The sequence below is a fragment of the Lepidochelys kempii genome, chromosome 4, assembly GCF_965140265.1.
Source record: "Lepidochelys kempii isolate rLepKem1 chromosome 4, rLepKem1.hap2, whole genome shotgun sequence".
In the NCBI taxonomy this organism is placed as follows: domain Eukaryota; kingdom Metazoa; phylum Chordata; order Testudines; family Cheloniidae; genus Lepidochelys; species Lepidochelys kempii.
In genome coordinates this window covers 65311110-65335375 of record NC_133259.1, presented here as the reverse complement: position 1 = coordinate 65335375, position 24266 = coordinate 65311110, and the positions used below count along the sequence as shown (strand labels likewise).

Sequence of the window (24266 nt, the reverse complement as noted above, 5' to 3'; positions counted from 1 at the left end):
CCACGGTACAAATCAGTGCACAATTTGGCCAAGAACCTTTAGGCTGCTTTATGTGACACACAGCCATTCCCTGTTTCTTGGCCATTTCTAAAATCTTACAGGTGACCTATTTCTCAAGCCATCAGTAATTGTGAACACTTTAAAGAGATTCTAATGCTCAGATGCTTTGAAGTTTTAGCACAGCTTGAAATGCCTTATTACTATCTAGAAACAACTATATAGATTTAAGGAGCAGAAAAGTGTCTCAACAAGGAATAATGCTATCTCTGTAGCATTAAATCTAAATTACTGCCTCATGTCATATAAATGTCACATTTCAGATGGCTCCCATGCAGTCTCTGATTGACCCTGAACACACAGTGAAAGTTAGATGGACAAAGAATAGCTTCTATCAATTTTCTTCAGTCTCAAGGTAATAAGCCAGATAATACTATCAATACAGAATTATGTATCACAATTCTCCATGATAAAATATAGCATGTTACTTGCCTTGACAAGTACTGGGCATTATCTCAACTGCTCTACCTATCTTGACTACTGCAACAGGGATATCTACACTACTCTACACAATCCCAAACCCTTGATTTTTGGGTCCTGTATCCTAGGGAATAGCTTCAATGAGAGAGGAGTCCCTAAGGGAGTACTGACCCAAGACTTGTAAATCTGACAAATATCCTTGGCTTGTAAGAGTCATGAACAACTGGTGCTACTCTCGACTGAAAAGACAACATCTCATTCAGAGGTGGACTCTTCCTTTCCTTCTTCAAATATACAATAGTTTGACCAACACTGAAGAAACCCACCCTGGACACATCAGTTCTACCCAACTACTGCCCAATGTCAAACTTCCCATTCCTGAACAAGATCAAAGAGAAGCTAGCCAAAGGCCAACTACAAGATCATCTAATTGAAGCTAAAATTCTAGACATGTCATAATCTGGATTCAGGCCAGAATATGGAAACGAAACCACTTTAGTGGCACTCAGGAATGATCTCCTCCTGTCAATGGATAAAGGACAGATCCATTCTGATCCTGCTGGAGCTCGCTACAGCATTCAACATTGCTGACCATGACATAGTGTTGTCTCACCAGGGAGAGGGAGTAGGGGTCCAGGGTAACGCACTAAAATGGTCTGAGCCTTCCTGGAGGGACACAAACAAGGAGTAGAGGTAGAGGAGCAATTTCCCATCACTAGACCCCTCACTGGTGGAGTCCCACAAGGATCAATTTTCTTCCCAGTTCTTTTCAACATCTACATTTTCACCCTGCCATCTCTAACATAATACATAAAAACACGTATAGTTTAAAAAAAAAAAAAACCCTAAAACCTTACCAAAACAAAGGCACTGCACCTTATTCTGAGGAGAGGATGAAAGAACAAACACTACATGACAGATGAGTAGTCACTTCATTTAATGTAAGACTGGAAGCGGCTCACATAAGCATAGTATAAGAATGTTTATAGAACAGAATGATTGCCTCTGCTGCTGCTCCTAGCTTAACTGGACAGTAGCAAAGTGAAACTTACTCAACTCTAGTCCGTTTTTCTGCTGCTCACAGGCTTCTGAATAGCACCAGTGAAGACTCAAGATTCTGGTTCGTTTTCATTCTTTAGCTACTTGGCAGAACTCTGAGCATCAGAAGAGGCACAACTGTCTGAAGACTTAAGGTGACATCTCTGCATCGGTTTACATTTGGTTCATATTTAGAAGATTTTCTTCACGTAAGTGCTAAATTGGTTCTGGAGGGGGCTTTTGGTTTTGTTTTTTAAATGAGAATTTAGCTTCTTTAGAAGTAGACTGCACTGACATGGGAAAGCGTCCAACTTGTCACAGGAGAGTACATAATCCAAGCTTTTCTGGCTTATACAACATCAGTTGAAGATAAGTTTTGCCTTTTCCTGTATGTTTCATGGCTAACTCAAGTGCTTTACTCACACATTGTGCAACAACTGTTGTAATAATTGTCCCTGCAGATTTATCCTAATTGTGAACTCAACTGTAAAAAGTGAGTAGAAGTTTATATAGTGTCATAACCTATAATAAAAAGGTGCAAAAGGGAAACAAAAAGATTAAACTAGTCCAAATAAAAACTCCTGCGGATATCACTCAAGGACTGTAATTAAGATCATGCTGCTAAAGAAGTGAGAGTCCCAAAATCAACAGACCAAAATTGTTGTGAGAGTCCCAAAATCAACAGACCAAAATGGGGGTGTCAAAAATTAGGCCCAATATTGCCGGACCAAATAATTAGAGGACTGGCTATTCCACTCATCACTCTCTAACAGAGATTAGAGATGGGGAAGGGGAAGTGAGGAGTTTCACCATCATGGCTGCCACCCCTACCATCTTCTGGGACCTCAGGAGCCACTGTGACATTGTTGGGCTTTTGTCCGCCTAATCCTGAGAGGTGTCCTGACCAGTCAGGGCCAAGAGAGGGACCCAGATGACATCAACACCTTCACTGGCTCCAGCTACATCCCGAACACCATCTAGGATGTGAGACTTTGTCACACACACCCTGTGTATCCTTTTCCTGCCCCACCTTATTCCTTCTCTTTCCTATCCCTCTCTTTTTTCCTTCTGTTTAATAAAAGTCAGGCTTAGCCAGCCAGGACTATATATTTTGCAACACTGCTGTAAGCCTGTGACCAGAGAGAATAATGAAAGCAATTTCCTAAACTGCCTGAAGCTGGTGCAAGTTTACCAGGTCTCAGAGTGACTAATCAGACCACGTGCCATGCTGTTGTTTCTCCAGCAGTGAAGATGCTAGTGGAGACAACACAAAGACAGGCACCATTTTCTATTTTTCTTTTCCTGTTCTTTTTCATCCCTTCTTGTGTGCATTTGTCTTGTTTTGTCTTCTAGGAAACAGGATTAGTCTTTAACAGCAGCTTCAGCTCATCTCAGCTAACTTTTTCTCTTCTCAAAAAAGGAGAGTTACCATCTAAAAGACTGTCAAAATAGGCAAGGTTTCCTTCTAAGAACTCTCTCCAGGGAAAGGGAACAAGAAATGTTGTTAAAATGAAAGCCTTACTTAATACTTCATTTTTCAAATGCTTTAACTGTTTTTCCTTCGTTTTCTGCATCTTTAATAAAAGATTTTTAATGGTGTTTGCCATGAGACTAAGCAGGCTAAGGTACCTGTGTACCAAACACTTAAACCTTGTTTAACTCTGTTTAATGTTTGAGGGTCATGTTTAACACTTTTGACTCTCTGGGCCCAAATTTTTCATCCATGTCACAGAAGATACTTTGTGCTTTGTATTTATAACAATGGGGGGGGGGGGGAATAGAGAAATGAATCATTTTCTTTTCTGGAAGAAATTCATAGCTAAAAAAGTCCCACATGTAGGAACCTACCTACTGTAGTACTGAGCATAGCTTCTGAGTAGCAAAATAGCACTAACAATGCAGTGAGTGGCTATAACCCTACAAAATTAATAGTGTAAAGTAATTAAATTATATTTGTACCGTTCTTTAAAGATCTAAAACAATACAATTATTTTTGTACTATGTCAGATTAGTAGTTCAGGTAAATTGTGCAGCTATGCCATGATAATTTAGAGTTTAGATAAATTTAAACTATTCTCTGGAACCTAGAATTTTATTTATTCTATTACTCTGTCATTGAGAAGTGAAAATAGCTACTGCTGCTTTATTCTTGGGGCTGTGATTTTGCCACCAGTCCGCACAGAGTCCTTGAAGAATTAAAATTCACCTACCAGCTGCTGGTCTGGGGTGCCTTTTTCACTCCTTTTAAAATTATCACAGAATTGTCTCCAGGTTCCTACTCTCCGTTAGCTTCCCTGACAAATCGGGATTTAGTACCACAGCTCATAAGGCTCTCACTGGTTTGTTCAACTGCTTTCCAAACACTACCATCCCCACCTACCCTTTGACACGCTTAGATTTGGGTTGTTGGGTTTCGGTTGTTTGGCTTTAAAAACCTAAAGACTGCAACAGCTATGACAAAAGTCCATGATTCAAAACACTGAACCTTTAGTATTTGCAGCCATCTGTAAAGAAGCAAAATTCAATAAACAAAACCCATTCCGAGAGCTTGCTCTATCAATTATGTTTAAAGACAACATAACAAACCAGACGGAAGTGGACTCAAGTGCTATAATACACAGAGGTGGCTAGGGGATGAGGAACCCCAAAACTGGCCAAATAAAGAAATAGGCAGGGAAAGAAATTTGACTCTAAGATAGAAACACGAACAACAAAAGGCAATATGCCTTAGCATTTGTAATGAGAAAAAAAGAGCAGTGAACAGCACCAATAATTTCTTCTCCGGTGCAGGGATTTTTATATTCTAAGCACCAAACATGACAAATTGGGGCTTTTTCCGCTCCATTCTATCAGTTTTATTCCTATTCTTTATGGAAACAGAATTTGAGAGAGATGAAATAAATACGTCTCTACAGAAGTTGTTCTAAAATCTATAGGAGATTTAATAGAAAGTGAGAAACTTTCTAAAGGCTCTTTGAACCTTCTATAACAGGGTATAATTTTCTTTCATTCTAATGGAATGGTTCAAAAACCTTTGGAAGTTTATTTTCTATTAAACTCTATAGGACTGTTCCATAAGGGACATGAGAAATTTCTGCTTCGGTGAAGTCAATGAAAGCCATGAGTATACACTTAAGGGCAAGATTTGGCCCTGAATTGCTAGTTATGGAAACATGAACAGCACTTTTAATAAATTAAAACATGTATCATGTTCAATTAATACCCTCCATCGAGTGATGTCTCAGCAGCAGTAGCAGAGTTTTCAAAGTGTGTATAACCAGGTCAACCATACAATACGACCAACTGAACAAGCCCACACACAAATATTTCATGAGACAAATTTTCAAAAGTGACTAGTTCACATTTAGGTACCTACACTAAGTACTATGGGAGCTGCTAAACACTGAGTACTTTGAAAATCTGTTCCTTCCCTAACCCCAATTGAGGGTGCTCAGCACTTTTCATATACCGGTACGTTGTGTAAGAAACCACCACAATGAACAGGTCAGAATTAGGATTGTGTACTTGATTGTGATTTTCAGGTTTTATGTAGGAAACAAGGGTAATAGTATGTTGAATTGAAAGTGATTTGTATCAGAGTATTAGCATGTCAGTGGGGTAGAGTGTTGCAGTGGTACTAAATTAATGCTTGCAGATTGGCATTTTGTTATGTGTGTGTTGGCTTAATTTATTATTTCCTTGCCTTGTAGAGACCCAAGAAAATTAAATCTGTATGTTACGGAATCTGAATTTCCTGTGGTTTTTTTTTTTTTTTTAATTTTAATTTTAATGTAAAGAGATGTGTGGTCACAGCACACACAGCTGGAGACAAACTGATAACCTAAAGATGGGCTACGAAAGGATGTGGTATTACAGAGCCATTAAAATAATCAGATTTCATTTGAAACTCTGCTTGACCAGTGGAAAAACCTTTAACATTCTAGCTTGTTTCTGGATAGAACTCAAAGCTTTTCATAAGACGACTGAAGACCCTGGCAACCTGAAAAACTCTGAGTACCAATCAGAGAAAGCTTAAGAAAAATTTTGCTTACCTTTTGATAAAAATGTTTCATTCCAGAAAAAAAATGCCTTCTAAAATTTTACAATTCTAGAAGGTGGAGTGTCTTATTCTGTGTGGCAAAAGAAATGCTCTGCTTCACTTCAGAGTCCTCTAGCCATAGGAACAGAGAATTCATAAGCACCTTACAATTAAATTACTACCCCATAATTACTTGGTCAGACTAATCACAGAATCTATTACAATATACAGTTGGATAAAATAATATTTTAAATCAGAAAGTTAACCAAATACAGTTGTCGAATACATCCAAATAAAGTTGAATTTACAATTGTAAACACAGACTACAAATCTTCCGTGTTTCTTGGTCCATTATTTGCAATCTTGATCAATTCAATTACTGCCCTGTCCAGTATGTAAATATAAGATAACCCCATGTTTATTTGAGTTAAATAAAATCATTTCCTGAAAGACTGTGATAAAAGTCTGATTCATCTTGAATTGGAGAGAGGAGATTTGGTAAAAGATGAGATTTAAAAAATAAAATCTCAATCATTCCATACTCTTAATTAAAATGCTATTAAATGTGCTGGTATCTACCACAGCAACAACAGACATTTTACTTTTGAAAAATATAGGAAGCAAAAATCATTTAGATCTAGATTAACCTTATTCTACTACTGCAATATAATCAAAAGATTTATGGGCACCTATACACCTGGAAAGTGACTTAAGGTTTCCCAAGTTTAAAAAATGAACATCTACAGATCATCTACTGGAAGTGAAAGCACAAGGATTTATTGTTCAAAAAGAAAAGTTTTATTAATTAATAGGTATGCATCGTTAATAAGCCCATCAAAATAGTCCCTAGGCATGATACCAACACTACAGTAGTACTGTATTTTCTCACAAAAAGGATATACACTTGAGACAGACAGATGTGAGATCCGGGAACCATGAGGTGAAGTGTGCCAGACAGACATGGATTTTTGTGACAGTACATTTTAAAAATGTTTTTAGGTTCATGGCTTACTGAGATGTTTTCCTGGGGAATCCCTGAAGAGTGGTTAATGCAAGTTCTCCAACACAAGTTATACAAAAACTCAGTTTCTGAAGCTTCACCTTTTGAGGAGAGGGCCACTGACTAGTGTCACCTATTAAAGGCCCAAACTTCATAAAGAAACCCTTGAACTGTCCCAAGGTTGTTCTTGATCTGAAACCTGATATGAACTTTTGACCAAGAGAGCAAACCGGGCTGAGGGGTTTGAAAGACTAGCACCTTCCAGAGCCCTATTTGGAGTTGGGGGAGACCTCTGTTAAGCTTTTAGCATGCAGGTAGTTCCTTTTATTGTGTTTTATATGTTTTCTCTATAATACTTTTGCCCTAAGAATAAATGTACTTTGCTCTGTGAAGGCTGACTGGTAACTTGTGTACCCTCCTGTAGCTCCTGAAAAAAGAGCAACCTAGAGATGCTGGATCTCAGTCAGACCTGATCCCTCCACAGTCTGTCTCTCTCTCTCTCCCCCCAGTCTGGAAGGAGAGACATGGGTCTCCATCCAAAAGAGGTGATGGCTAAGCCTGAAACCTTAAGAGAGTTACAACTGAAACTGTGACAACAGGCCTTATGCTGTACCTTGAGGTTTACAGAGTAGTGCACCGGGGAAGGGTGGTGTGTATAGTCACGAGTCCTCCATCAGAAATGCCATGCCTTTAGATCTCAGCTGTTCAAATATAGGGTGTGTTAGCAAAAAACACAGAACACTATATGTACTCTTGATGGTAATATTAACCAAGATGTTTAATATTCTGTCTTACTAATGGATATTAACAAGATTTTTGAAAATGGATGCCTTAATTTTGGCTCCTAAATCCATATTTAGGCAACTTAATAAATGGCCTATTTTTAAAAAAATGCTGAACATCCAGCAGCTCCAACTGAATTCAATGGTTGCTTAGCATTTTTGAAAAGATCAGTTATTTTGATGTCTAAATATAGATCTAAGAATAAATTTTTAGGCACCTTATTTTGAAAATCATGATATTAAGCTTCTGTTATAAATAAAGAGAACATATTTGGGGTTACGTTCAACCTAGCATCTTCCCAATCAGAATTTTTGATCCCATTGGAATCACAGATTAGAACTTATATTATCTCCATCTATGCACCAACAAGATACTCAGTTCTGTACAGGACTATTAATACAGTCCCTTCCCAGAGAATTTATATATTGGAAGATAAAGTGCACTGTGATATCTAGAAAAAAGAGCTACCTGAAGAATAAAAAACTGAAAACATCTAGGGAAGGTAAAAATACAACAGTAGTATTTTAACATAAGTATTAATAATGTATAGGTATTAATAAGGCCAATAAATTCTTTACACACACAAACTTATATACAAATATACACAAATACACTCCTGAATGTGTCATCTCTTGGATCGCTGATTTAAATTTTCAAGATGAGCTCTGTGACAGGTATCCATCACATAGTGAAGATTTCTCACTGGAAATCATACTAAAGTTTTTCTGTGGAGTAACCTTAATTCTGTAATCTTACGAGGGTGTAATGTAAACAAAATACATTTATAACAAGAATCTAACACTCTCACCTCTTTTTGGCCTGGTTTAGATGCAATACAACTGATTTATTAATACCAGTTAATGTGATCTCTGAAAGGCTTTTTTCAAGATATCTGTTATACAAAAACAGACAAGGGCATATAACCTACAGTCCAATCAATTTTACACAAAAGCTATTTAAGTACAATTTTAACAGCAGCAGAGTCACCACAAAGGGCAACGTTCTGCCCTCAGATATGTACAGCTCCCAACAAACTCTTCAAGGGATAGCTTTTGAGCCACTGCTTTAGAATAATAAAGTGCCTACCCTTTGTAAATTAATCCACATGCCTTTACTTCATTTCCTTCAAATAATTTTTCAAAAACTGCTTAAATAAGTTCTCAAATTCTCCTTTCCCAGATTCATAGATTTTTAAGGCCAAAAAGGGCAATTATGAACATCTGGTCTGACCTCCTTCATAACACAGGCCATAGAACCTCACTCAAATTCTGCATCAAGCCCATAGTTTCTGTTTGAGCTAGCAGTGGTCCTCAAACTTCATTGCACTGTGACGCCCTTCTGACAACAAAAATTACTACACGACCTCATGAAGGGGACCGAAGCCTGAGCCCGCCTGAGCCCTGCTGCCCAAGGTGGGGGGGCCAAACCCCAAGCCCCACCACCCCAGGCGGGGGAGCCAAAGCCGAAGCCTGTGCCCCACTGCCCAAGCAAGGGGCCAAAGCCCAAGGGATTCAGCCCCGGACAGGAGATCTATAATGTGAGCCCGCTGCAGAGATCTGAAGCTGAAGCCTGAGCCCGGCCTCGCAGACTCTGGCTTCAGCCCTGGGCAGCGGGACTCAGGGTTCAGCTTCAGTCCCGGTCAGTGGGGCTCGGGCTTCGGATTTGGTTCCAAGCTTCGGTAAGTCTAATGCTAATCTTGGTGACCCCATTAAAACGAGTTTGCGACTCACTCTGGGGTCCCAACCCACAGTTTGAGAACTGCTGAACAGCATATCTTTTAGACTGCAAGTGATGGAAAATCTATCACATCTCTAGGTAAGATACTCCCATTATCAGTTATCCTCAGTGCTAAAATGTGTAGCTTATTTCTAGTCTGGATTTGTCTAGCTTAACCTTCCAAACTTCTCAATATGCCTTTTCTGCTAGATTAGAGACCCTACTATCAGAATCTCTCTTCCACATAGGTACTAGTTGAGAATGATTAAGTTACCTCTTAACCTTCTCTTGGATAAAAACTCAACAGAACTGAGCTTCTTATGTCTTTTACTATAAGGCATGTTTTCCGATCCTCAAATTATTCTTCTAGCTCTTTTCTAAACCCTTTCAATTTTTCAAACTCCTTTTTGACGCATGGAAAGCGGAACCAGATACAGTTTTCTCACAAAGCTGACTGGAAAATGGATATCCCCTTCCTGCAAAAAAAATTCCCAAGTTTGAAAATAAAATGCCCCAAACCTGGACAAAATGTCAAAAATGTGAAATTTTTAATAGGAAAGGCTTTCAAGAAAAAAATCTGTTTTGGGAGAACTGAAGTCCAGCACTCGTAAAATTGACAAGAGCCTTCCAGCCTGGCTGCCAGAGAGGCACAGAGACAGGGCTCTAAGCCACCCACTCAGCTTCAGGGCTGGAGAGGCCATTCAACTTGCACACCTTCCCCCCAGCTTCAGGAGCATGAGAAGCAGAGATTCCAAGTGCTCATTTGGGGCGGGGGAATAAGAAAGGAAGAGAAGGGAAGGAGACAAAGTCATGGAAGCTCAGACATGGCAGCCAGCTGAGAAAGCCTTTGTCAATTTCACTGGCAAAAAGTGAAACTGACAAGGCCGGGGGGTGGGGGAGGGGATGGCAGATGGGTATCTGTTTCTATTTTCCCAATCAAAAAATTATGATTTTTTTTTTCTGAAAAACTGAAAATTTTCAGTAGAATATTTCAGTTTTGCATAAAGGGAATTTTTCATCCAAAAAAAAAAATCATTCTAATGAAAAATTTTCAACCAGTTCTACTCACCAAAGCTCTACAAAGTAGTAATACCCCCTTCTCAGCTGTTTCTTGGTATTTCCCTGCTTATGCATCCAAGACTTACATTAGTCCTCTTAGCTTAGAGGTGGGCAAACTACAGCCCGCGGGCTGCTTCCAGCTCATGAGACGTTTTTATCCGGCCCCTGAGCTCCCGCCAGGCAGCAGGGTCGGGGGCTTGCCTCACTCCAGCACTCCTGCTGGGGAGTGGGGTCAAGGGGTTGCCCCGCTCTGCCAGGCTCTCCCCAGCCCCCGACTCACTGATGAGCACCATCTTCCTGGAAGATTCCTTCCAGCATGCAGAAGAGCCACACTGCGCAGGCGCAACTTAACCGCACTGTTTCCGGGATCAGAACCCCACCCCTATGCGGCAGCCCCCCACACACAGCAGAGACCTCCTGGTCTCCTATGGCCCCACCCTCGAGAGCCTCGAAACTGCCCAGGGGCTGCAGCCTCCACCCTTGGCAGTGCCTGGTACGGCAGCCTTGGTGTCACTGCCAGCAGGGCCCCTAGGTGTTCCAGGTACCACCCCCGTGCCACACCCCATGACCCTTTCACCTTGGTAACATCCCTTACAGAGCCCCGCCGCACCACATCCCATGAGTCCTCCCACTCCACCTTGGTAACATCCCTTACTATGTAAACTTTTAATAAATACAACAGTGCAAACAGAACTCAAAGTACAACAGTAAGATCATTTCAAATACACCATTTTGGGGGGGAGGGTGGGGCACAAAGTTACAAGTGAGCTGACACCTGCCTCTGCCTCTTCTTGTCCACACAAGTTCTGGGATAGAGTGCCATGGCTCAAAATTATCGGCGGCACTGATGCCCAACAAATCCAGGCTAGAGAGCAGGCCCAGTTTTTTCACAGTGCGTGAAATCTTCTAAAACAGCAGTTTGAAATAAGGGCAGCAGTTAAGATTTTCTTTTCCCTTTCAAAAATGAGCGCTGCAAAAAAAAAGAAAAGTGGACAAAGTGTTGGGTTTTTAACAAAGACTGGAATGCAAAATATTTTTTCACAAACGTGAACTCAAAGGCTGTATGCCTGATTTGTCAGGAGAGGATCGCAGTGTTCAGGGAGTACAATTTGAATTGCCATTTTTCAACGAAATATCCTAATTATGGCAGTAATTTAACAACTGAGGAAAGGGCAAGAAAAGCTGAGAAACTCGCCACGTACTTAAAAGCTCAGCAAAATATATATGTGAGACAAGCTACAGTTCAGGAAGCCACTACAAAGGCAAGTTATATTCTGGAGTTTAAATTTGCTAAACAAAATAAGCCTTTTATTAAAGGGGAGTTTTTGAAAGAATGCATGGTTCATGTTGCTGGCATGCTGTGCCTGGAATACCAAAACAAATTTGAGACCATTAGTTTGTCACAAAAAACTGTTACTCGCCCTGTAGAAGTGATTGTGAACGTTTGGCTTCTGAGCTGAACAAGAAAGCAGCAGGGCTTTCCATTGTTTTTGTTAGCTCTTGATGACAAGTGGGCTATTATCAAGAGGAGGAAAAATCACTTTTGTAGTGGTAATCAGGGTGCCCCATTTCAAACAGTTGACACGAAGGTGTGAGTAACAGTAGGGGGAAATTAGCAAGGGGGAAAATCAGTTTTTAGTTTTTGTAGTGACCCATCCATTCCCAGTCTTTATTCAGGCCTCATTTGATGGTGTCCAGTTTGCAAATTAATTCCAGTTCTGCAGTTTCTCATTGGAGTCTGTTTTTGAAGTTTTTTTGTTGAAGAATTGCCACTTTTAATTGCTCATTGATCTACAGTGCAATTCCACCTTGAAGAAAAAGTACAATTCAGAAAAAAACTGATGAGTTTTATGCCTCCTTGAGTGAAACAAAGTTAATAAATAGCCACAAGGTGGCACAGAAAATCCTTGTTTTGTTCGGCTCCACCTGTGTGTATGAACAAACATTTTCCCTTCTGAATTACAACAAATCTCACTACCAACCAGCATCTCAACTCAGTATTACAGATTTCCATAACAAGAATGACACCGGACTTTGATGCCATTGTAAAGAAGGGTGACCAGCTGTATTGTTCACATTAATCAAAGAGGGCATGGAAAGGGGTTAAGTTTAGTTTAATTATTGTAATATGTTGTTATGATGGTATATTTATAATAGTAAGTAAGGTTTTATGTTTATTTCCACTAAAATGTATTAAATAAGAGTCTATTTGAATAACTCTGAATTGTTAATTTTGGGAGCCTTTATGGCCCGCCATACAATTTCCATACCCAGATGCGGCCCTCAGGCCAAAATGATTGCCCACCCCTGTCTTAGCTACAGCACAGCACTGGGAACTCACATTTAGTTGATTTACCATCACCCTTAAGTCCTGTTCAATATCACTGCATTCCAGGACACTGCTACCCATTTTGTATGTGACCTACGTTTTTTTCCTATATGCACAACCTTGCATTTAGCTGTATTAAAAGACATGTTGCTTAAATGAGGCCACTTCACTAAACAATCCAGATCAGCCTTTCCATTGCTGTACATGAGTCTGAGTAGCAAGTCAAACAAAGGTGACTACATAATGTTTCTGGCAAACACTCTAGTCTATTAATATTTATGTGTATTGTAGTAGCACCAAAGGGTCCCAGCTGGGGAGCTACATTTTGCTAGGCACTGTACAGACATAACAAAATCACTATCCCTGCCCGGAAGAGCTTACAATCCAAGTTTAGAGATACCTACCTAATTTTAATAGTATCAGGTTCTGTAGAGGTCAGAATAGAGATTCATATAAATGAAATGTTTCTGAAAAATAAAAATCAGCTGTCTCTAACACAACTTTTTCCTCATTCTCTCAGACACACACAGATTTGCACTAAAGGTTTCTGTTAAGTCTTACGAGAATTGGAATACATTGTTCTTGAACCCATATTCAAATCATGTGTACATTTCCTCATTAAGGAGTGGAGGAAAAACTCAAGAGAACAAGAGGCAGTGTTAAAAATCAAGGAGCCACAAAGTGAAGTTGAGAAATGACTGGTCATCAAAAGAGGAGTGATCTCTTTAGACATGGACCAATTCAGCTGTACAATGGACTCTACCACAATCCGCAGCAAAAACTTCAAATATATTGAACAAACAGGACAGACACTAGCTGTGCTATAATATTCTACCCTTATGTCTTCCATCCCAAATATTAAAAAAAAAATTAACTCTTCATATCTGGGTATGTTTAACTTTGAGAGCTCATTGGACCAATTTCTTTTTCTAGGACACTTGGCTTCCATGTTCTGACAGAAGCCATAATTAAAAGTTAGTCACTTAACTAAACAACATGAAGTTCAGAAGAAATAACTACTGCTTGCCATTTTTAGCTGGAAACATGCACTCTCAGGTCATCAGGGGGTTCCTGTCAACATCTGGGATGCCCCTTCAACAAGCTTTGGACATTAGCTATGAACACTTGAAAAATAAATACTTTTCAGAAACACACAATGATGAAAATGACAATATGCCAGAAAAGTCAAACCTGTAGGAACCTGTTTAGTCATACAATTAAGCATAGAGGGAAAGGCAGGAACCAATGAGACACTACTAAAGAAACACAACTTCCTTAACAACCTCACTGATTATAAGACTGAAGCTTCCTTTATTATTACTGTTCCTAGAAGAATCTGTACAACATTTACTAATTTATCTGAATACTCAGTTGGCAGTGTAGCTATTTAAGAACTTCTGCATGAAATTCAGCCTGTTATTGATCAACTAGTGAAGAAATGTATATAATCTTGAATTTCTATTCATGCGAACATGACTTTTTATACAAAAATGGCATACCTTGGGTGACTTTTAGAACTCCTGACACTTTTATATTCTAAGGCTGCTTCAACACAAAACATACAACACACAAGGGAAAATTCTGACCTCAGTAACAGAGAGAGACATTCAAATATAAAGTCAGTTTGAAGATATTCCCTTTTATTAGAGAAGCCTCTAGTGATAATGATGAGATAGAGCCATTAAAGCACAAACTCCAGCTGACTTCACATTTTTTTCCTCCCAATTCCAATTATAGTATTTAGCAGCAACAATTTTCTCTGAATAATTTTCTCTGAGTTCTAGACAGACAGAACCTTCAACAGCTGCGATAAACTATAAATGATTTGAGGATGCATTTAACATGTAAAGGGGCACCATCAACTTAAAAATGTCACATTTTTGCAATTTTTAAACTTACAGCAATAGTAAGTAAAACTTGAGATTTCTATATATGAAAACACCTTGTTTCTTTATTTTTTACAGTTTGTTTACCTTGTGCATTTGATAGAGTTGTTTGCTAGCCTATTTCACTGATTTTTCTGTTTGCCTGGAACTTTCACACAGCAACAGTAGAGAAAAACATTTTTAAAAATAAGAAAACTAATTTTTAAAATCACAGAAATTGGAAGGGCGACTTCGTATTGGTGCACAACAATTGGAAAACAAGAACAGATTTTTAAAAGAGTCATATAGATTGCTTCCCTATTTCTGCCCTAGAAGAAATGCAAAAGAGGAAGTGAGGAGAAAGAACACTGGATTCCTACTGTGCACTAAGTCACACAGCAAACAATTCAGGGGTTCATGGCATTAAGATATCTCATGCAGAACAGGATATGAGAAGCTCTGGAGGATTAAGTACAGCTGACAAATATTCTGAAAACCTTTCATTACTCCCCTTCCCTCACCCCCACCCCATAAACATAGGAAACACTTGTTGCAAAGAAGCTAATTGGCCAAGATTTTACATTCCAAGCAGGAAACATTTTCCATTCTGTTAATGAACTTCCATATCACTATGAAAGTAGCACTGACTTTGAACACTACTACTTCTAGACATTAAAGTTAAACTGCTAATTTGGCTCCAAAAAGGCTGTCTATTTTTAAGAAGTAATGTGTCAGGTCATTAAATTTGGTATTACTTTCTACCACATCCTCCACAACACAGCCTGGATCTCAGTCTCCACAATTCCTTTCCCCGTCCCAATTAGCCTTGCCCCACTTGATTACTGCTCTTGCCCATCAGCCTAGTTCCATGTACATGATTTTCAGTCATTTCAGGGCCTCTCTCAAGCATAGCTTGTATTTGCATACGACCTTTAAAGAGAATACACCGGACCCTCGCTAGAACGCGGGATTTGGGATCCATGCGCAGTACCGTGTTAACGCGGGGACTGCATTAAAATGAATTGCAATTAAAGTAATTAAATTTGGGATCCATGGCCGCGACCGCATTGTATGTGAATTTGCGCTATATAGACGCACGTTCTAGTGAGGGTCCGGTGTATGTATTTCTAAAGGGATGCTATCAGTTCACTTAGGCTCAAATATTTCCATTCTTTAATGTTAATCCCATGCAGCATCCCTGACCGATACCTTTCATTGGTAATAATCATGCTGAGGTTCTCAAGACGCACACAGCTCTCCTCTGAGCTCTTTTTAAGGCATCGTGAGACACTGATGACAAAGGGGCAACTGCTATTTTTCCCTGGGGAAATTTAAAAGTAAAGACCAATAATCATGTCTGGCAGTCTGACTTTATATGTATTTGTGATAGCAGCCAGTGAAAACCCTGAAACGTCAGATTAGAAGTTAAGATATTGTTCTGAGCTAACTGTCTATTGGACTATTATTATTTTTGTTATAAATTACAGCATTATTGTATTCTAAATGTTAGAGTTTTGTTTCAGGGGACTTTCGTTGTTAAAGGTTGAATGTTAGGGCATTTTTATAAACATACACTCTCAACCCTACTCCAAACATCCATGGGGTCAAAGATTCATCACCAGCTACACATTTGAAGGGGTCCTTCTGTGTACGTATCTCCTCAGCCTGATCAGAGTTTTTGTCTGCTGGGGCTGCACAAAGTTTTAGGTTGGGCCAGAGTGGAGCAAGAGACCTGTCAAAATGAAGCACCATTCTTTGATGAGCCCCTACGTTTTAATGAAGAAATCTAGGAAAACCCAAGAAATTTAATTAAGTCTGGAGCTGTATTAATGCCCTTTGGCTCCACTGCATCTACTGCAGGAGCTCTGCTCCACCGCAAATAAGGAGAAAGTGTAAATCCTGGTGCAGGCAGGTCCAATTGATACAGGACTATTCCTACCTCCTTAGATCAAGGGTTCTTTTTTTCTCTAAAGATCCCTGTGATTCATGGAGTGGGAAGCCTTGGGCCCTCTAAGTTTAGTAGGCTCCGAAGTCCTCCCTCTTAAGTGGAGAGCATATAGTAAGCTTATGCAACGTGAACCTTGTAGAACTTTTCCCACTGGCCCATTCCTGTGAGAGGGAACAATACATGGGGTCCTCAGTGATGTTAGGTTTCTGTGATGTTTCATGGTACAAAGGTTTCATGGCATGAGTTTGAGATGGTCACCAGTCATGAATAATGAAGCCATAAGCAAGTAATGCTGGTCATTTCAAATGAGAGCTAGTAAAACCTTTATACTAACAAACATCATCATACGTATGTCTCTAAACATGTAATTATGCATTCTTTTAAAGAGGGGGCAACCTTTTGTTCAGGCTTAAAAAAACCTTACCTTTTTTAAAAAGAAACTGCACAGACAGGTACAGTATGCAATTCATGCTCTTTTGGGGTGCCTACATTAATATGCTTTAAAAACAGAAGTCAGACTTCATAGGAATATCACCCTCCTGTCAACTTTAGTAATCAAAATCTACATACACATATGCCTTAAAGCAACATAAAACATAAAGCAAAATCTTTGCTCAAAGGCGATCACTGCATTCAAGGAAGTAAAATTTCTAACTAGGATATTTCTGTTTGTTTTTACATCCACCTTAAAAGAACCTGGAAATCAAGAGACATAAAGGAAGATTTATTTCTCTAAAACAAGAAACCAAAGTATCACCTAAAGACCTAAAGCTTTCCCTTAGGATTCAGGCCTTGTGAACGGGGTGGGCGAGCGGGCGAGGAGGGAGGAAGGGAGTTGCAGCTATTGCAGTTTGCACAACAACGAAATAATAAGGCAGCCATACCTATCCCATATCCTTCATAGAGTTGTCTTTCATGCTCTATGGTCTGTTTGATGATTATCTCCCGGGAACTGTGCTGCCTTCCTTGTCTGCCTTTAATGCTGTTATGTAACTTAATTTGCTCCAGCTCATCACTGAATCGATGTAAATATCTGAAAGACAACAAGTTTAAGCTATGAGATGTCTCGTAATATTTTAATAAAACTATACTGGTTTGGTCATTTGACAGGGAAATATTTCTTTGCCATCTGCGCAACATCTAAATATGCCACCGATGCAAATCATGAATTTCGTGTGAAAAACGGTAATATTCTTCCAAAAGAGAAATTCTGTTTAGGCTGTGACCTCTAGACTCTTCCCCCTCAGACTTAGCAGAGTATATAGCATGTCACCTATTGTAGCCAAGAACCTCTGGGAGAAGGAAGACTAGCGCTGTACTGGGAGAACTTCCAAACGACTACAGGATAATGAGGAGAGAGCAGATTTTGCTCCTACCTGTTTGTTATTATACGCAGCATTACCTGTTCCACCTATAGCAAAGGTCCAAGGCCAAAATGCCCTCTGTAATTTAGTCTGACCTCCTGCATAACACAGGGCATAGAACTTGCCCAAAATAATTCCTAGAGCATATCTTTTGAAAGAATATGCAACCAATTTAAAATCTGTCAGTGATGAAGAATCCACCACAACTCTTGGTAAACTGTTCTCACCATTACAAATTCATGCCTTATTTCCAGTCTGATTTTTGCCTATGTTCAATTTCCACTCATTGAATCATGTTATACTTTTTTTATTGATTAAAGAACCTGTTAAATATTTGTTCCCTATGTAGATTTTACAGACTATATTCAAGTCACCCCCTAACTTTCGTTAAGCTACACAGATTGAGCTCTTTGAGTCTATCACTGTAAGGCATGTTTTCTAAATCCTTTCATTTTTCTCATGGCTCTTTGCTGAACCCTCTCCAATTTATCAACATCTTTCTTGAATTGTGGGCACCAGGACTGGACACAGTATTGCAGCAGCAGTTGCACCAGTGGCAAAAAAACCTCTACCTCTACTTGAGAGCCCCCCGTTATTCATCCCAGAATTGCATTAGCACTTTTAGCCACCGCCTCACACATGTTCAGCTGATTATCCTGGGAAGCAGGGACTTTCAAAAAGATTTGTGGGCTGTAGTGGATAGAGTCCCCATCCTTTAAGTGTGGCCTACATTCTTTGTTCCTAGATGTATACATTTAGCCATACTAAAAACATGTTTGCTTGTGCCCAGGTCACCATGCGATCTACATCGTTCTGAGTCAGTGACCTGTCCTCTTCATTATTTATCACTCCCCCAATTTGTCTGTCATCCGCAAATTTTAACAGTGATTTTATGTTTTCTTCCAGGTTACTGATAAAAATATTAAATAGCATAGGGCCAAGAATTTATCCCTGCAGGACCCCACTAGAAATACACTGGCTTGATGATGATTGCCCATTTATAGTTACATTTTGAAACCCATCAGTTAGCCAGTTTTAAATCCATTTAATTGGCACCATATTCATTTTATATTGTTCTAGTTTTTTAGTCAAAATGGCATGTGGTACCAGGTCAAACGCCTTAGAGAAATCTAAGTATATTATGTCAACCCTATTACTTTTATCAACCAAACTTGTATCCTCATAAAAAAAGTTACAAAAATCTAGTTAGTTTGACAGGATCTATTTTCCATAAACCCATGTTGATTTCCATTAATTACATTACACTCCTTTAATTCTTTATTAGGAGAGTCCTGTATCAGCCACTCCATTGTCTTGTCAAGGATCGATGTCAGGCTGACAGGCCAATAATTAGCCGGGTCATGCTGTTTACCCTTTCTAAATATTGGCACAACATTAGCTTTCTTCCAGTCTTCTGGAACCTCCTAATTGCTCTAAGACTTACTGAAAATCAACCTTAATGGTCCAGCAATCTTCTCAGCCACCTCTTTTAAAACTCTAGGAAGCAAGTTATTTGGACACGCTAATTTAAAAATGTCTGACTTTAGGAGCTTCTGTTTAACATCCTCCAGAGATATTAGTGGAATTAAAAGAGCATTATCACCAGCATTTGATCAGACTATATCATCTGCTTTTCTCCCCAATTACAGAACAAACATATTTATTGAACAATTCTGCCTATTCTGCATTATTATTCATAATTCTACCATTTCCATCTAGTAATGGAACAATACCATTGTCAGAAGTTTTTGTTCCTAATATATTTAAAAAACTCCCTGGAAGATTTCTCCTTGTGTCCTCTTGCTTCCCTCATCAATTTTCTATAATTCCTAACTTCTGGTTTATATTCATTACTATAAACTTTCCCTTTCTTCCATTTGTTATATTTTATTTTTTATAGCTGCCTTCACTTCCCCTCTAAACCAGAATGGAAGAAGTACAGCCTTCTTCCTTGATTGCCTGACACTTCCCATTATAAGACCCTATTTTCCGTTGCTTATAACTTTGCCAAACTTTAATCACTTGAGCAGAAATTTCTCAGATCAGGTGTCTGCCTCAGGCAGAACTTTTCTGAATGTTTCAGCTAAAATGGTTTTGCCACTTCAAAGAACGAGATTGGAGAAAAGTGTTATTTTGCCTAGGTTAAACATTTGTACTATAATTTCTCTGAGAAGCTCTAGTGCCTCCACGCTTTGGAGCAAGAACTTGAAATTTGGTGGGGGTAGACGGGGCTGTCCTATTTTTGCCATTCGGGTGAAACAAACAGCCAAACCTGTCTAAGATACGAGCCTATGAACAGTGCCACCCAGAGGATTCAGGGGGCCTGGGGCAAAGCAATCTCAAGGGCCCCTTCCATAAAAAATAGTTCGTTTTGCCACCCCAAGCGTCGAAGAAAAAAGAAAAAAAAAGAAAACCCAAGTCATGCTGCCGAAGAAAGAAGAGGACAGGACGACACGCTGCCAAACTGCCACAGAAGACTGAAGCGGAGCGATTGAGCTGCCTCCGAAGTGCCGCCGCCGAGGAAGAGAGGGACTGAAAAACCCGCTGCCGAATTGTCACCCCTGCCCTGACTGCGGGGCCCAGGGCCTGAGGCAAATTGCCCCACTTGTTCCCCCCCCCCCTCAGGGCGGCCTTGCCTATGAGAAAAATCACTGTTTTTTGACTTCCAGTAAAGATTTGTTAAGAGTTTGGAAGCTAAATTCTCCAAAGACTCTGTCAGTACTCCAGCATGCTCGAGCCAGGGCTGTACTTAAGGACTATCAGAATGGTTATACACAAGGGAGCCAAATTAAAGTTGCACAAGCAATCATAATTCTAGCATTTCCTAATTGCTGGGTACTTGACTTCACAACCACAACACTGTTGTTTTAATGTAGTGTTTTCAATGTGAATGTTTTTTTTTTTAAACTTAGTGTAACCTGTCTTAAAGTAACCGCTCTGCAACCCAGGAAAAAAAAAAAAAAAATCATACGTTGCCTGCTATAAGTGGTCTTTCACTAAAATGTCAAACTAAAGTACTCTGGATACATTGAGGATATTTTAAAGTCTCATGCCATCATTATACTGCGAAGACTTTAAAACATAAGATGGCAGTAGATCCTATAGCATATACCAGTGATGGATCTGCCCCAGAGTAGCACTGGAGATGCTCCTCAATAATGCAGGTTTCATTGAACTGCATACGAAATATGCCATAAATACTGAGGGTAAAAGGAATTTACCATCATGAGACAGGCATAACCTAGCAAGAGATGTAGCTGACAAATTGGCAATGGGGGCAGCCTTTGGTATATGTAGTCTTATGTATAGTAATGATATAGTCCCCATACAGGCCCCCACTTTTGAAACAGCTCTGGCGCTGTTCAGCAGGCCTTCCTAAAACAGAATGTGACAAAGCTAAGAAGTGGGGCTAAGTGAAGTAGAACCTGTAGATTGCACTTTCACCAAGAAATGCGACTAACACCTCATGCACTGGGGACATAAACATTTAGATTGCTGATCATGCGGTTACTGGAAAAGATATAGGTGTACCCATTTTAATTTGAGTTTGCCTTCACTACATATGCAGAGATATAATACTTGAGTGGGTAAGTCTCTCTGGATATAATCTGACCTCATCCAGTAGTTCCAGAATAATTATGATCTACTTATGCTAATGCATAATATCTTCACTATTAATAAATCAATGAGATTTCTAATAATAAATACAAAAGGGAAATATTTAGTTTAATAAAGATTCATCTTAATTTTACCAGTCAGTAAGTCAATCTTATTTCCATCAAAAAAGAGCCTTTTATATTATTGTATACCCCATTCTTACTTTTCAATTAGTTCACAGGCTTCTTTCTTTGTGTAGTCTGCTTTGCTGGGATCAAGGTGACTTTGAAACCATTGCAATTTTTCTCCTACAGGAACAAAGTGTGTGTTTATTATTATTGTAGCACTAGCATAGACCAAAGCCTATCAATGTTCCTGCAATAAATCCCATTTTTCAGGGGTGTAAAATTCAGTCATAAAAATTTGCCTCACTATGGTACAAGTACAAGGTCTCAGTCTAGATATGAAATTAATACAAAGAATAGGTTTCATCCAGTTATTTTTAATTTGGAGGAGAAGGTAGAAGTTGTTTACAGATGTTTTTCATCCTCCTTTACTAAAAGAATAAATACATACATACATACCTAAATTGTTTTGAAGTACTAGAAATCAGGAAGAAAATGTTCAATTTATTTTTCTTAAAACACAACCCAATTTTTCAGCAATCAATATACACAGTATAATTTTTTCAGATAGTACAGTGCAGAGGAATTAGATGAACATCTTAAAAATTGTTAAAAAATTTTCTGTAAGTACTGCTTGTGAAATGTTTAAAAGTACCAAAAATCACTTTCAGATCATGTTATATTAAGACATGATGGGGGAGGGGGGGGACAGAATCACCATATTGGATCAATATCAAGATAATCAAATATGTAATGGAGAAACTGTCAAAATTAGCAACTTGGAGTTGCAGTCTGAGAAACTGGCCTGAGGCCTTTTCATTCCCTGATTAACAGATCTGCATAATTTAAGAGTAAAGTAAACTAACAAGGTAAAAATCAAACTCTTTAAAACACTGTATCAAACTGTGGTCTGAAATCTACCAGCCTTCCCAGTTGCTGCCTGGCATCTCTGCCAGTTCACAAACATCTACATGAGATGATACAAGTATAAACTTCGGAGAAGGCTACATCTAATCATATAGATTGACAAGACTTGGTGGTATTAATGAAATAAAGGTTTGTTCTGTAGTATGCCAAGTTGCCTACTGCTACAGTCAGCCACGTGATGAACTCCACATGTGTTGCAAAGAAGTGAAGTCAAGAAATCCCATACTCCTCTTAGCTCTGATTTCATTTGCAGTTGCCAGGTTGAAGTGAGAACATCCATGATATTCTTACAATTTTATACACTTTATTAATAGGCTATAAAGACAGTCCTTACCCCAAACAGAGAACAATTGGATAGAATTTCTTTTCCCACAAAAGTCTGTAAGACCTAAGTTATAGGACAAACCTTAATTTTGATTTCAACCAAATAGCTTATGATACTCACCTACAATACTCAGACGCAAGGCTTTTTCATTCTTCAACCTAAAAGACAAAGTGCACACTCCAGTCAACCATTTCCCAAGAGAAAAATCAATGGAAAAGCTGGGTGAAAACATGTTGTAGCACAATTCCACTTCTAAAACCTGCCAATGTCACAACTTCTGATTTCCCTTTTTATGTGAGAGCTCCAGGGCAACCAGTTAATTCAGATTTTAGTAAACTATTTCCAACATTTCGCTACTGCGTTGTTTAAAGAAATGGTGGAAGGGAGGTGAAGGCAGAGTAAAAAGACCTCTTGATATTTATTGGACCCTACAATATAACATTTTATTGTGACAAGTAGATATAAATAAGTGTTCTGATATCGTCACAAAGCCAGCCAATGGCTTTTACACTAAGATTTTCTTCATCTGTTCCCAAAGAGTTTTTCTCTTTCTCACTCTCTTTGAATTATGGGTTATATACTGAAACCTCATCAATGCTGAAGGAGGCATATATAACCTGTTGTTCAGTATTTGTTAAATACCCCACTCTAGTGGCTGGTTTACAAAAGATTCAAGTCGCCTAGAGCTACTACCCAAAGGAGCTGCTCAAGTACAGTAGTAGAGATTCATGATTTTACCCCTGGAGAGCTCAGTCCAATCCCCAGCAATGACCCACATCAGTCCTAATTTTGTTTCCAGCAAGACAGGTTAAAATATACAGAAGTGTTCTAATTATTGTTACTTCGGCACAGAAAAAACCATTATAATAATGGCAGATTAACACAGCAACGTTAAAGCTTTATTAGGTCTTTTAAAAACAGTATTACTCCGTGTGATGGAGACTCTCCAAAAGTTATACATGGGAGAAGAGTCTGATTAAAATATACAAAATAAAGGAGCAGATCCTCAGCTGGTATAAACTTATAGTGACACTGACTTCAGTAGTGCGAATGACAATTAACACGAGCTGAGGATCTGCCCCAAAATGCCTAGGGCATCCTCTACCTGGGATGGACACTCTTTTTGTGTAGTAGAGTCTAAATCTAAATAAATTAGTTTAGCAGGGGGTAGGAGAAGTTGAAGTTATTTTTATTTCTTTAAATATTTCACAAGTAAGAGCAATTTTATAAATGCCAGCTAAAAGATGAAAATGCTTAAAGAAAAATGAGTCAATGGAATTCATCTGAGTGTAGGATTTGCAGGATGAGCAGACTTTAAATTAGACAAATCTGGAATGTGATGAGCACAGAAAATGTAAAGGAAGGATTTAATATTAAAACAAATTAAAATGTGAGTTGTACCTAATGTTTGAAATAGAGACTGCTGTAGGAAAAGAGGGAAGGAGTGCAGTGCACAGAATTGGAAGCACGTGGTGAGAAGCAAAGCAAAGGGGGAGGATTTTGAAGGAGGAGAGCACAGAAAAAACAATCTCATTCCATCTGTAGGTAACAGCATGAAAAAAAGACACCAATGAAAGGAGAGGACAAAGGAAATAGCATGGGCAGATGATACAGTTTTTACAAAACAAAATTGTGTGCTTCAAATATTTTTAATAATACAAGTCAGCCCATTAT

General features: G+C 39.0%; 1 protein-coding gene across 3 annotated transcripts in view; it reads right to left on the bottom strand.

Moving 5' to 3' along the window:
* TMA16 (translation machinery associated 16 homolog) overlaps nucleotides 1–24266 on the bottom strand; it is a 56668-nt gene that overhangs the window by 19559 nt on the left and 12843 nt on the right. For all 3 annotated transcript variants that reach the window (XR_012158610.1, XR_012158611.1, XM_073341535.1), the window contains exons 3-5: nucleotides 22713–22750; nucleotides 21439–21523; nucleotides 17139–17287 (exon numbers count right to left, since the gene is read on the bottom strand). Coding sequence is in view for 1 of the 3 variants with exons in the window: in XM_073341535.1 (XP_073197636.1) it covers nucleotides 17139–17287; nucleotides 21439–21523; nucleotides 22713–22750 (272 nt within the window). In the remaining 2 variants the exon portion in view is untranslated. The remainder of the gene's footprint in view (nucleotides 1–17138; nucleotides 17288–21438; nucleotides 21524–22712; nucleotides 22751–24266) is intronic.